Source organism: Octopus sinensis, unplaced genomic scaffold (genome assembly GCF_006345805.1).
Source record: "Octopus sinensis unplaced genomic scaffold, ASM634580v1 Contig11292, whole genome shotgun sequence".
NCBI lineage: Eukaryota > Metazoa > Mollusca > Cephalopoda > Octopoda > Octopodidae > Octopus > Octopus sinensis.
The window spans coordinates 1-15,000 of NW_021832297.1; the positions used below are offsets into that span (position 1 = coordinate 1).

Here is a 15,000-nt window from a genome sequence, read left to right on the forward strand (position 1 = left end):
TAGTAGAAGACACTTGCCCAAGGTGCCACGCAGTGGGATTGAACCCAGAACCATGTGGTTGGTAAGCAAGCTACTTACCACACAGCCACTCCTGCATCTATATGATATTTTATTGATATTTTATTGATATTTTTTTATATGTTATTTTATTTACGCCATTTCAGATCCAGAACATATTTAGTCCTCCTTCGCAACCGTCCACCATGGGGTTTAAAAGTTTCAGAGGTAAAGTTTTTATTCTTCTATTCTTTTATTCTTTCGCTTGTTTCAGTTATTTGATTGTGGCCTTGCTGGAGCACCACCTTAAAGGGTGTTAGTCGAGCAAATCCCCACCCCCAGGACTTATTCGTTGTAAGCCTAGTACTTATTGTATCGGACTCTTTTGCCGAACTGCTAAGTTATGGGGACGTCGTAAACACCAGCATCAGTTATTTGATTGCGGCCATGCTGGAGCACCACCTTAAAGGGTGTTAGTCGAGCAAATCCCACCCCCAGGACTTATTCGTTGTGAGCCTAGTACTTATTGTATCGGACTCTTTTTGCCGAACTGCTAAGTTATGGGGACGTAAACACACCAGCATCAGTTATTTGATTGTGGCCATGCTGGAGCACCACCTTAAAGGGTGTTGGTCAAAGAAATCAACCCCCAGGACTTATTTGTTGTAAGCCTAGTACTTATTGTATCGGACTCTTTTTGCCGAAGTGCTAAGTTATGGGGACGTAAACACACCAGCATCAGTTATTTGATTGTGGCCATGCTGGAGCACCACCTTAAAGGGTGTTGGTCAAAGAAATCAACCCCCAGGACTTATTTGTTGTAAGCCTAGTATATCTTGTATCGGGCCTTTTTGCTGAACTGCTAAGTCATGGGGACGTAAACACACCAGCATCAGTTATTGATTGTGTGCCATGCTGGAGCACCACCTTAAAGGGTGTTGGTCAAAGAAATCAACCCCCAGGACTTATTTGTTGTAAGCCTAGTACTTATTGTATCGGACTCTTTTTGCCGAACCGCTAAGTTATGGGGACGTAAACACACCAGCATCAGTTGTCAAGCGATGGTGGGGGGACAAATACAGACACACAACCACTGAACCATGCGCCTTCACAATACTATAAGTATTAGCCATGGTTGTGGTGATGGTGCTGTTAATGATGGTATTGTTGTTTAATGATGATAACAGTGGTTCTTGGCTGTGGTGGTGGTGATGATGATGCCGACAGTAGTAGTATTGATGATGATGTTGAGGAGGAGGAAGAGGATGAGGACGAGGAGGATGGCGAAAATGAGGATGATGATGAGGAGGAGGAGGAGGAGTTGGAAGAGGAGAATGGAGATGAGGAGGGGGAGGAGAATGGTGATGAAGGGGAGGATGAAGATGATGTTGACAGTAGTAGTATTGAGGATGATGTTAATAATGATGTGTGTGAGGAGGAGGAGGATGAGGATGGCGAAAATGATGATGAGGAGGAGGAGGAGGAGGAGTTGGAAGAGGAGAATGGAGATGAGGAGGGGGAGGAGAATGTGATGAAGGGGAGGATGAAGATGATGATGATGCCGACAGTAGTAGTATTGAGGATGATGTTGATAATGATGATGATGTTGAGGAGGAGGAGGATGAGGATGGCGAAAATGATGATGATGATGAGGAGGAGGAGGAGCAGTTGGAAGAGGAGAATGGAGATGAGGAGGGGGAGGAGAATGGTGATGAAGGGGAGGAGAAGATGATGTTGACAGTAGTAGTATGAGGCTGATGTTGAATAATAATGATGATGTTGAGGAGGAGGAGGATGAGGATGGCGAAAATGATGATGAGGAGGAGGAGGAGGAGGAGTTGGAAGAGGAGAATGGAGATGAGGAGGGGGAGGGAGTGATGAAGGGGAGGATGAAGATGATGATGATGCCGACAGTAGTAGTATTGAGGATGATGTTGATAATGATGATGATGTTGAGGAGGAGGAGGATGAGGATGGCGAAAATGATGATGATGATGAGAGAGGAGGAGTTGGAAGAGGAGAATGGAGATGAGGAGGAGGAGGAGAATGGTGATGAAGGGGAGGATGAAGATGATGATGATGCCGACAGTAGTAGTATTGAGGATGATGTTGATAATGATGATGATGTTGAGGAGGAGGAGGATGAGGATGGCGAAAATGATGATGATGAGGAGGAGGAGGAGGAGTTGGAAGAGGAGAATGGAAATGAGGAGGAGGAGGAGAATGGGATGAAGGGGAGGATGAAGATGATGATGATGCCGACAGTAGTGTATTGAGGATGATTTGATAATGATGATGATGTTGAGGAGGAGGAGGATGAGGATGGCGAAAATTATGAGATGAGGAGGAGGAGGAGGAGTTGGAGAGGAGAATGGAAATGAGGAGGAGGAGGAGAATGGGATGAGGATGGAGGAGGGGAGGATGAAGATGATGATGATGCCGACAGTAGTAGTATTGAGGATGATGTTGATAATGATGATGATGTTGAGGAGGAGGAGGAGAATCGTGATGAGGATGAGGATGGTGATGTGGATGATGAAATTGATGATGAGGAGGAGGAAGGGGAAGTGGATGAGAATGGAGATGAAGAGGAGGAAGAGGAAGAAAAGGAGGAGAATGGAGATGAAGAGGAGGTGGAGGAGGAGGAGGAGAAAGAAGAAGAAGAAGAGAAGAGGAGAATGGAGGTGACAGAGGAAGAAGAAGCAGAAGCAGAAGAAGAAGAGGAGAATGGAGATGAAGAGGAGGTGAAGGAGGAGCAGGAAGAAGAGGCAGATGAAGAAAAAGAAGAGGAGAATGGAGATGAAGAGGGGGTGAAGGAGGAGGAGGAAGAAGAAGAGGAGAATGGAGATGAAGAGGAGGTGAAGGAGGAGGAGGGAGAAGAAGAGGAGAATGGAGATGAAGAGGGGGTGAAGGAGGAGGAGAATGGTAATGAAGATGATGATGATGATGTTGATACTAAAACCAGTGTGCATTTTATTCTTCCTTTTTTTTATATTTTTATTTTGCAGACAAAATCCAAGTCCGTTTCATCTTGGTCGGAATGGCATTCCTTGGCTTTATGGTGGTCTATGCCCTCCGTGTCAACCTCAGCGTGGCCATTATAGCCATGACGAACACTCTACAGTCTGAAGACAAAAACCTCACGATGCATTGTCCCGTTCTTAACGACACCAAAGCAGATAATCACGTGAGACATTTATTAATTCAGCTGCATAATTAGTTGGTTTTTTTTAATCTTTTACTTGTCTCAGTCATTTGACTGCAGCCATGCTGGAGCACCGCCTTTAGTCGAGCAAATCGACCCCGGGACTTATTCTTTGTAAGCCAGTACTTATTCTATCGGTCTCTTTTGCCGAACCGCTAAGTGACGGGGACTTATTCTTTGTAAGCCCAGTACTATTCTATCGGTCTCTTTTGCCGAACCGCTAGTGACAGGGACGTAAACAACCAGCATCGGTTGTCAAGCAATGCTAGGGGGACAAACACAGACACACAAACATACACACAAATATATATATACATATATGCGACAGGCTTCTTTTCAGTTTCCGTCTACCAAATCCACTCACAAGGCATTGGTCGGCCCGGGGCTATAGCAGAAGGACACTTGCCCAAGATGCCACACAGTGGGACTGAACCCGGAACATGTGGTTGGTAAGCAAGCTACTTACCACACAGCCACTCCTGCGGCCTATAGTTATTGTCCTTTGTTCCGTCAGATTCCGTCAGTTGTTTTTTTTTAATCGTAAAATTTTTTTGGTTTCCACCAGTTTACATTTTGCATGTTCACACTTTATACATACATACATACAAACAGACAAACTTACAAACATGTGTGTATATTTTGTGTGAATATGCACTTGCATTCATATGTGTGTGTGTAGCGCGTTCGCGTCAGGGTCGATTTGCTTCGTCGTTTCGTCCCACTTCCCTCCTCCCAGTTTTGTTATATATATATATATATATAACGGGAAGCTTTATGAAAAATAGACAAAAGACGAAGGCAGTGGGAAACAAACAAACAATTGTATTAGTATGGGCTCAGGAAATATAAATAAAAAACAGTTTAACGTTTCGAGCCTACGCTCTTCAACAGAAAGATACACAGAGAGAGAAAAACACAGAAAGAAGGAGAGAAAAAAAATGCGTGCAGTAGCTAACGAATCAACATGGCGATCTGATTTCGGCCGGAGGTCAAAGATCAAACATGAGACGCGAAAGCGAAATAAGGGGAGATAATAGGGTTGATAAAAGGGTTGAGGGACCAGCTATTAGTGCGTATGAGAGGTCTGGACGTGTGTATGTTAGGGTTGTTATGTATTAGTATGTATTAGTATGTATAAGGGTGTGTGTGTGTGTGTGTGTGTGTGTATGAGAGAGTATTAGTGCGTATGAGAGGTCTGGACGTGCGTATGTATAGGGTTGGTGTATGTATAGTATGTATTAGTATGTATTAGTACGTATTAGTATGTATAAGGTGTGTGGTGTGTGGATGAGAGAGTATAAGTGCGTATGAGAGGTCTGGACGTGTGTATGTATAGGTTGGTGTATGTATTAGTATGTATTAGTACGTTTAGTATGTATTAGTTGGTGTATGTATTAGTATGGCACATCATATATGATGTGATGTGTAAAGTTGTGTGGTGTAGTGTGGAGAGAGGAGAAGAGGGGAGGGGGAGAAGACGAGGGGGGAGGGGGAGAGAGAGGGGGGGAGAAGGAAGGGAGGATGAAAGAGGGAGAGGGGGAGAGAGAAGGGGAGTGAGTGAGCAGAGGGAAGGGAAGAGGGAAGGAGGGAGGGAGAAAGAGGGAAGAAGGGAAGGGGAGTAGGGGTGAAAGGATGAAGGACTGAAGAGGTAGGGGTCGGGGGGGAAGGATAGGTGAGGAGGGGGGAGAGGGGGGTTAGATGAGGAGGGGGGGAGAGTTGAGACCAAATGGCGTATAAGAGCGAAGAGAGAAGATTAATTCCTGTTCACGGCGCAAACGGGAACACATATATGTATATATATATATATATACACATACATGCATGCATATTTATATGTATATATAAAGTTAATCCAAACAAGAAAACAGAAAAAAAGAGAAAAAAAAACACAGCAACGCAGGACGTGGAACAATTAAAGTATTATTAGACGCTCAGGAAAAGAAGGGAAGGAGGGTTTAATGTTTCGAGCGGAGCTCTTCGTCGGAAAAAAGGAGAAGAAAGATCCCAAGGAGGGAAGACAGAGGAGACAATATTGAGCTGGTGGTGGCTAAGAGATCACATGTTGAAAAGAACAGAATTTGGAGGTAGTTGAAAAATGGTTTTATAATGCAAGAGAGTTCCAAAAAAAGGAATGCCTGTGTGTGTGTGTGTGGTGTGTGTGTGTGTGTGTGTGCAAGATGACAAGTGTGTTTGTGCATGCGTGTGTGTGTGTATTTTTTGATGAATAAAGGTAATGACAAAGCCAGCTGTGGTGATGACTGCTAGCTGTTTGTGTCAAGCTAGGTCAAAGCCAGGTCATGTGTGTGTATGTGTGTGTGTATATGCGTGTTTATGTATTTTTGTATGCATGTATGTGCATATTGTGTGTGTGTGTGTGTATTTGTTTTATATATATATATATATATATTGATAGATGAATGAATTATCCTATGTTTACCGTCAACATGGAAAATTCGATGAACCGATACCAGGGTAGCAAATTCACATCAGAACACGGTTTGAAGCGACCCTGTTCTAGGTAGAAACTCCGGGGTCATGTGCAGAAATTTATTTTATTTATTCATATTATATATATTATTGTTCTTTCTTATGAAATATATAGAACTGTTTAAGAAGTGCTCAGGTTGTACCTGAGACAAAAGATGATTAAAATATAAACACAAATTAGGCAAACAACTTTTTATACATACTCATACAGTTATAAATTCGACTTAAAGTGCGTATATATATATATATATATATTAATACATATCAACATATCTTTATATATAAAATTGAAGTTGTGTGAGAGTCTGTCTACTCAGATTTAGATTCCTAACTACTCCCACATTTTGCGGTGCAGCTTAACCAAAAGCGGGTATCTTATAGTTGTGAATCATATAGAGCCCTTCTGGGTATTAGTGCGCGTCTACGATGAGTCTACGATTTAAAAAAAAATTGACCATAATTTTTCCGCATTTTTAATGCATTTTTCGCTCGGTTTATATAAGGGAAGTAACTCTCTAAAAAATGCTTATATAGTTATTTCCCTTACAAACCCGAGCAACACCGAGCGATACTGCTAGTATATGAATATTTTTTTTAATAATTTTAAAAATATAAATATATATATAAATATACATAAAAATACATGTAAATAAAACCATGTGTGATATATAAATGGGAAGGAGTTTGAGAAAAAGAGAACTGATAAAATTTTCTTTTTTTCATACTAAAATTAAGAGCAGTTAAGAGTTTCAGGTAAAAGATCCATAGAATTCAATGTGTTTTTTTAGAAATATATAAATGACTAGCAGTATCAACCGGTGTTGCTCGGGTTTGTAAGGGAAATAACTATATAAACATTTTTAGAGAGTTATAGCCAAAAAACAGCAAAAAATGCATTAAAAATGGAAAAAAAAATGATGGTAAATTTTTTTTAAATCGACTCATTGTAGACATTTTAGAGAGTTACTTCCCTTATTAATAGCGAAAAAATGCATTAAAATGGAAAAAAATTATGGTAAATTTTTTTTAATGGTAGACTCATCGTAGACGCGCGCTAATACACAGAAGGGCTCGATATGAATCACGACTATAAGATACCCGGTTAAACTGCATCGCAAAATGTGGGAGTAGTTAGGAATCTAAATCGTAGGAGACAGACACACAACTTCACTTTTATATATAAAGAAGATATATATATATTATAGGCGCAGGAGTGGCTGTGTGGTAAGTAGCTTGTTTACCAACCACATGGTTCCGGGTTCAGTCCCACTGCGTGGCATCTTGGGCAAGTGTCTTCTGCTATAGCCCCAGCCCCACCAATGCCTTGTGAGTGGATTTGGTAGACAGAAACTGAAAGAAGCCTGTCGTATATATGTATATATATATATATATGTATGTGTTTGTGTGTCCGTGTTTGTCCCCCTAGCATTGCTTGACAACCGATGCTGGTTGTTTATGTCCCCGTTACTTAGCGGTTCGGCAAAAGAGACCGATAGAATAAGTACTGGGCTTACAAAAGAACAAGTCCTGGGGTCGAGTTGCTCGATTAAAGGCGGTGCTCCAGCATGGCCGCAGTCAAATGACTAAAACAAGTAAAAGAGTAAAAGAGTAAAGAGTATATATATATATATATATATATACAAAATAAGAAAATGGAGGAATAGATTCTTTTCAATCATCAACTTCCAGATAATACCAATTCATATAATTTATTAACTAATTATTTATATTAAATAGGAACATCCAAATCCAACAGAATAATACAGAATAAAACAATATACATCAATAAGTAAGATAATACCATAAGGATCGTATTATCCTTATAGTTAATTATTATATGTATATTATATTTATACTCTTTTACATGTTTCAGTCATTTGACTGCGGCCATGATGGAGCACCGCCTTTAGTCGAGCAAATCGACCCGGACTTATTCTGTTGTAAGCCAGTACTTATTCTATTGGTCTTTTGCCGAACCGCTAAGTGACGGGGACGTAAACACACCAGCATCGGTTGTCAAGCAATGCTAGGGGTACAAACACAGACACACAAAACAAACACATACATACATATACATATATATATACATATATACGACAGGCTTCTTTCAGTTTCCGTCTACCAAATCCACTCACAAGGCATTGGTCGGCCTGGGCTATAGAAGAAGACACTTGCCCAAGATGCCACGCAGTGGGACTGAACCCGGAACCATGTGGTTGGTAAGCAAGCTACTTACCACACAGCCACTCCTGCGCCTATAGTTAATAAATTATATGTATTGGTATTATCTGGAAGTTGATTGATAGAAACCTATTCCTCCATTTTCTTATTTTGTATTATGAATTTGAGGTAAAACATTTTACCTTCGCACATATAATACAATAAATGAAATAATTGCATTGCAATTCTTAGCATTTATGTATTAGCCTTCTGGGTACCTAACTGGCAGTATATTGGATAAATGTTATCCCATAGTGGGTTACACTCATAACCCCTGTCTCACTTTGTGTATATATATATATATATATGATTATCAATAATAAAGGGTGAAATTAATTAATTTAGAAATAATCATTAATTTCACCAAGTAGAGTTCGGCATGTAAAAGCCCCATTCAAGGAAGGTTTAAATAATACTAAGTAATTAAGGGTTTAGCAACGATTTGCCTCACCACACACCAAATTTAGAAATAGCAGTCAAAAAGTTTTGGCTATTCTTTCTACTTAAAAGGGAGATCCCAGTAAAACCACAGCACTTAAAAAGCAAGTGCTGTGGTTTTACTGGGATCTCCCTTTTAAGTAGAAAGAATAGCCAAACTTTTTGACTGCTATTTCTAAATTCGGTGTGTGGTGAGGCAAATCGTTGCTAAACCCTTAATTACTTAGTATATATATATATATATATATATACACGTGTGTGTGTATTAGTACACTTGTACATACACATACTTTTACATATATACACATCTATACTTAATACCTAATATATACATTTTTACTGCAGAATTTTTGCTCTATTTTTCTACATTTCTTTTATAATTGTTTCTTTCTTGAGATATTTCATTCCTTTTCATCCCCAGACTGGAGAGTTCGACTGGGACTCCAACCAGCAAGGACTGCTTCTTGGATCCTTCTTCTACGGATACATTTGTACACAGTTCATCGGTGCTGTTCTTGCCAAGTGGAAGGGTGCCAAGTACTTGCTGGGTGGAGGTATTGCTTTAACAGCTGTACTCTCCTTGGTCATACCAGCGGCGGCTCAGTGGGGTTTCACTGCCTTGGTGGTGATCAGGGTTGCACAAGGTTTCTTTGAGGTAAGTATCAAACAACAAACAAGCTGTGTTGCACAATAAATTATGCATCGTTCAATATTCCTGACTGATGTATGTATGTATGTATGTATGTATGTATGGTAACATATAACCTAGTACTACCTGTTGCATGGTCGGGTCGTCGGCGACTAAACCGGCAACCCCACCAAGCTCGCTTGGTGAGGAGGGTGTTTATTGGTCACCTTGCGGGATGAAAAACAAAACCCGTCAAAGGGTGGAGGAACTCTTGAGAGTCAACGAATAAATGTCTTAAGGATGTATCATGCGCAGGGACATAGAAATACTCAGATTGAATACCCTTTATGTAAGACATACGTATAAGATATATAACATACATTGACATAATACATATGTTTATGCTCCTGCTAACTGTTCATCATCATCATCGTTTAACACCCATTTTCCATGCTAGCATGGGTTGGACGGTTCAACTGGGGTCTGGGAAGCCAGAAGGCTGCGACAGGCCCATTCTGATCCGGCAGTGTTTCTACAGCTGGATGCCCTTCCTAACGCCAACCACTCTGTGAGTGTAGTGGGTGCTTTTTACCTGCCACCAGCACAGGTGCCAGACAAGGCTGGCAACGGCCACAATTGGATGGTGCTTTTTACGTGCCACCGGCATGGGGCCCAGACGAGGCTGGCAATGGCCACGATTGGATGGTGCTTTTTACGTGCCACCGGCATGGGGCCCAGACGAGGCTGGCAATGGCCACGATTGGATGGTGCTTTTTACGTGCCACCAGCACGGGGGCCAGACGAAGCTGGCAACGGCCACCATTGGATGGTACTTTTTACGTGCCACCAGCACGGGGGCCAGACAAGGCTGGCAACGGCCACAATTGGATGGTGCTTTTTACGTGCCACCAGCACGGAGGCCAGTCGGGGCAGCGCTGGCAACGGCCACATTCGGATGGTTCTCTTACGTGTTGCCGGCACTGGTATAATTTCCATTGATGTTGATCGATTTCGATTTTGATTTGTTATCAAAATTTCATCTGAAAAGCAGTTTGTTTTCCTTATTTTTTCATCATTTAACTTTTACTTAAATCTTCATTGTTACAAGAAAAAAATGTTCTTCAATATTCTTTGTTGCAATGTTCCAGGGTGTAACATTCCCAGCAATGCATAACCTCTTGGGTAAATGGTCTCCGATGCGTGAAAGAAGCATCTTAGCTACCATCACATATTCTGGTGAGTTAATCTAAATTATTACATTATAACAATAAATCCTCAAGAGATATTTGATTAGGTGTAGGAGTGGCTGTGTGGTAAGTAGCTTGCTTATGAACCACATGGTTCCGGGCTCAATCCCACTGCGTGACACCTTGGGCAAGTGTCTTCTAAAATAGCCTCGGGACAACCAAAGCCTTGTGAGTGGATTTTGTAGACGGAAACTGAAAGAAGCCCATTGTATATATGTAGATATTTATGTATGTGTGTGTATATGTTTGTCCCCCCACCATCGCTTGACAACCGATGCTGGTGTGTTTGCATCCCCGTATCTTAGCGGTTTGGCAAAAGAAGACCGATAGAATAAGTACTAGGCTTACAAATAATAAGTCCTGGGGTTGATTTGCTCAACTAAAGGTGGTGCTCCAGCATGGCCACAGTCAAATGACTGAACCAAGTAAAAGAATAAAAGAGTATATATATATTCCACCTTATCTCAATCTCAACCAAATGCCATCTTTCCTTCAATCATCATCCATACTCTGTCTCCTCTTCCAAACTCCACACTAAACGCTTAGTTTATTCCTCACACACCAGAGGTGCAGCCTCCTGGAATTAAAAAACTCTGTCCTACAAACATGAACCTCCAGAAATTCCAGCTGGACATTATCTGCAGCGACCTGGCTTCTGTCTGGGAGGATCAAAAGACATAAGATGTACTCCTCATCTTTTTTAGAATATAAAATTAAATTTCAGTGTGGAAGGTGTTTGTAAGCCATTTAAGAAACACACAAAAGCCATTCTTTACTTGTTTCAGTCATTTTCACTGCGGCCATGCTGGAGCACCGCCTTTAGTCGAGCATATCGACCCCGGGACTTATTCTTTGTAAGCCCAGTACTTATTCTATCGGTCTCTTTTGCCAAATCGCTAAGTGACGGGGACGTAAACACACCAGCGTCGGTTGTCAAGCAATGCTAGGGGGACAAACACAGACACACAAACACACACATACATATACATATATATACATATAGACGACGGGCTTCTTTCAGTTTCAGTCTACCAAATCCGCTCACAAGGCATTGGTCGGCCCGGGGCTATAGCAGAAGACACTTGCCCAAGATGCCACGCAGTGGGACTGAACCCAGAACCATGTGGTTGGTTAGCAAGCTACTTACCACACAGCCACTCCTGCGCCATTCGATTCACTTCAACATTTAAGTTTAATTTGTCAAAATATTTTCGTCGCTTTAAGACCACAACCTGTTCACTGACATTTCCCTTGTGCAAAAAACCGTGCAGCACGGATTTTTGTCAGTGAACAGGTCGCGGTCTTAAAGCGACGAAAATATTTTGACAAATTAAACTTAAATGTTGAAGTGAATCGAACGGCTTTTGTGTGTTTCTTAAATGGCTTACAAACACCTTCCACGCTGCAATTGTTTTCGTTTCAGCAGACGATCTCAGATCAAATCAATTGCTATGCAAGTACATCTCCAAAATTAAATTTTAAAAAATAAAATGAAACTGCATTTTATAAGTTGCATTGCATTTAATTTTTCAGGTGCACATATGGGAACAGTTCTATCACTGCCAATATCAGGTGTTTTAGCAAATTCTGACCTGTTTGGAGGATGGCCATCAATATTCTATGTTCCTGGTAAGTGTTTTACCATATTTTCTGCCTGGGTGGCCATGGCCAGGTAATCTCTGCAGCAAGATCCCTGTTTCTGCCTCTCTGTCATACTTTATATATATTTCATTACCCACAAGGGGCTAAACATAGAGGGGACAAACAAGGACAGACAAAGGGTTGAAGTCGATTATATCGACCCCAGTGCATAACTGGTACTTAATTTATCGACCCCGAAAGGATGAAAGGCAAAGTCGACCTCGGCGGAATTTGAACTCAGAACGTAACGGCACACGAAATACCGCTAAGCATTTTGCCTGGCGTGCTCACGTTTCTGCCATACTTTATATAGGCGTGTCATGAATTCTAAAACTCATGAGAAGCTGAGCAATGCTTCTGAAAATATACAGTGTAGGAACCTTTCAGATGCATGTTCACTGTTGTTGGGTGAATGACTTTATCTGTTGCAAGGTTTAACACCTGTGGAAGCACATGGCCTAGTGGTTAGAGCAGCGGACTCGCGGTCGAGGGATCTCGGGTTCGAATCTCAGACCGGACGATGTGTGTGTTTATGAGCGAAACACCTAAGCTCCACACGGCTCCGGCAGAAGGTAATGGCGAAACTTCTGCTGACTCTTTCATCACAACTTTCTCTCATTATTGCGCCTCCACAATAATAATAATAATACTAATGATAATAATAATAATAATAATAATAATAATAATATTAATAATAATAGTCGTGGTGGTGGTGGTGGTGGTGGTGGTGGTGTGGTGGTAGCGGTGGTTGTAGTGGTGGTGGTGGTTGTGGTGGTGGTGGTTGTGGTGGTGGTGGGGGTTGTGGTGGTGTTGATGGTGATGATGATGATGATGTAGCACTCATGCTCCATACTTGCATGGGTTTGACAGTTTGAAAAAAAATAATGGGCCCAAGGATGGCATCCCACTCCAGTGTTAGTTTAGTAGAATTTCTATGGCTTGGATGCCCTTCCTAATGCCAACCACTTTACAATGCGTGCTTTTTTTCATGGCACCAACACTAGTGAGGTCACCATGTCAGCTTGCACAATAACGAAACCCTATTCGGGAGGGGAAATTTTGTTGCTTTGTAGTCTGTGAAGTTGGTGGAATTCTTCACCTGCGATGTTGACTTTCCTGCTAATGGACTGATTAGAAAGTGGCTCAGTGGATGACATGCTGAACCTCTACAACTCACTAGAGGTCTTAAGGGAATATCTATTTCTTTACTACCCACAAGGAGCTAAACACAGAGAGGACAAACAAGGACAGACACACGGATTAAGTCGATTGTATCGACCCTCAGTGCGTAACTGGTACTTAATTTATCGACCCCAAAAGGATGAACGGTAAAGTTGACCTCGGCGGAATTTGAACTCGGAACGTAACGGCAGACGAAATACTGCTAAGCATTTTGCCTGGCGTGCTAACGTTTCTGCCAGCTCGCTACCTTAGAGGGAGAAATAGTAATGGAATATCATCCTTGTGAATTTTAGGGAGACCATACATGTGTGGTAGTTTACTGTGGTATTGAGTCAGTTGTCTGTACTTCATTGTTAAGTTAAGTTAAGTTAATTTTTTGGCTCAAAACACGAAAAGCAAGGCCATGTAGGGGGACATGGAGTTATGTACAGGGAGGGTGTTCATGCAAAGAGTTCAGGCCATTTCTGGTCAAGAGAGACTTTGAACCGAACGGTCGTCGGCATCTTCACTATCTCGTCTGGCAGCTTATTCCACGGATCCGCAACCCGGACGGAGAAAGCTCCTCTCCGACTGAGATGAAATCGTCGCAGATAGAGCTTTTCGGAGTGACCCCGCAGCCGACGCTCTGGAGCAGGAGTGAAGAACAGCTCTTTCGAGAGGTTACACTTTCCGCTTATGATGTAAAGTGATCCTTGTTCTTGGTCAAGATCTGTGGCAACTTCCTCTCTGTTTTCAAAGTAGGGTCTTTCTTTTCTTTGCTATAGCTACCATCTCTTATAAAACTTGCCAATTTTTCAGAGTAGTCAGGTGGGGAACCTATACGCCAATACACCATTTTGTGCTCAGGAAATAAGGAGTAGGGAGAGGTAAAGTATGAGAGAAAGGACCAGAGCAGAGCAGAGCTCATATGATTGGATTTTTAGTCATGCATAAACATAATGAGAAACTTATTTTGTTTTCTTTTTCCTTTTCATTTTCTTTCTAAATCTTCTCAAAGGAATCGGAGGAATCATCTGGTTTATAGGGTGGATCTTCATTGCTTCCAACTCTCCAGCTGAACATCCTTGGATTTCAGAAAAGGAAAAGCGATACATAGAATCATCAGTTGGCTGCAGAAAGGTAAAACATTCACCATCATCATCATCAGCATCAATCACCATCACCATCATCATCACGATCATCATCATCGTCATCATCATCGTCATCATCATCATCATCATCATCATCCTCATCATCATCCTCATCACCATCACGATCATCATCATCATCACCATCACCATCACGATCATCATCATCATCATCATCATCATCATCATCATCTCCTCCTCCTCCTCCTCTGTTATTATGGCAGAGTCGTTAACACCACCTGGGTGAAATTATTTTTCGTCTGTCTTAACATCCTGATTTCTAATTCCACCAAGGTTATGTTTCATCCTTTCGAGGTCGATAAAATAAGTACTAGCTGAGCACTAGGGTTGATGTAGTTAACTTACCCCAACCCCCCAAAATTGCTAGCTTTGTGCCAAAATTCGAAGCCGTTATTATTATTATTATTATTATTATTATCATCATCATCATCATCATCATCATCATCATCATCATCATCATTATTAATATAAATATTATTATCATTATCATTATTTTTATCATCATCATCATCACCATCATCATCATCATCATCATCATCATCATCATAATATAATAATAATAATAATAATAATAGGCAGAAACGTTAGCACGCCGGGCGAAATGCTTAGCGGTATTTTGTCTGCGTTACGTTGTGAGTTCAAATTCCGCCGAGGTCAACTCTGCCTTTCATCCTTTCGGGGTCGATAAATTGAGTACCAGTTACGCACTGGGGTCGATGTAATCGACTTAATACCTATGTCTGTCCTTGTGTGTCCACTCTGTGTTTAGCCCTTTGTGGGTAATAAAGAAATAGGTATTTCATCTGC

The 15,000-nt window shown here is 41.4% G+C and overlaps 1 protein-coding gene across 1 annotated transcript in view; it reads left to right on the top strand.

The window, feature by feature from the left end:
• The first annotated feature begins 162 nt into the window (after positions 1-162).
• The window catches only part of LOC115228879 (sialin), a 21,196-nt gene continuing 6,358 nt past the window's right edge, over positions 163-15,000 (top strand). The window contains exons 1-6 of the mRNA XM_029799359.2: positions 163-225; positions 3,006-3,184; positions 8,769-9,002; positions 10,124-10,211; positions 11,756-11,851; positions 14,043-14,164. Of these exons, the coding sequence (XP_029655219.1) occupies positions 204-225; positions 3,006-3,184; positions 8,769-9,002; positions 10,124-10,211; positions 11,756-11,851; positions 14,043-14,164 (741 nt within the window). The 5' untranslated portion in view covers positions 163-203. The remainder of the gene's footprint in view (positions 226-3,005; positions 3,185-8,768; positions 9,003-10,123; positions 10,212-11,755; positions 11,852-14,042; positions 14,165-15,000) is intronic.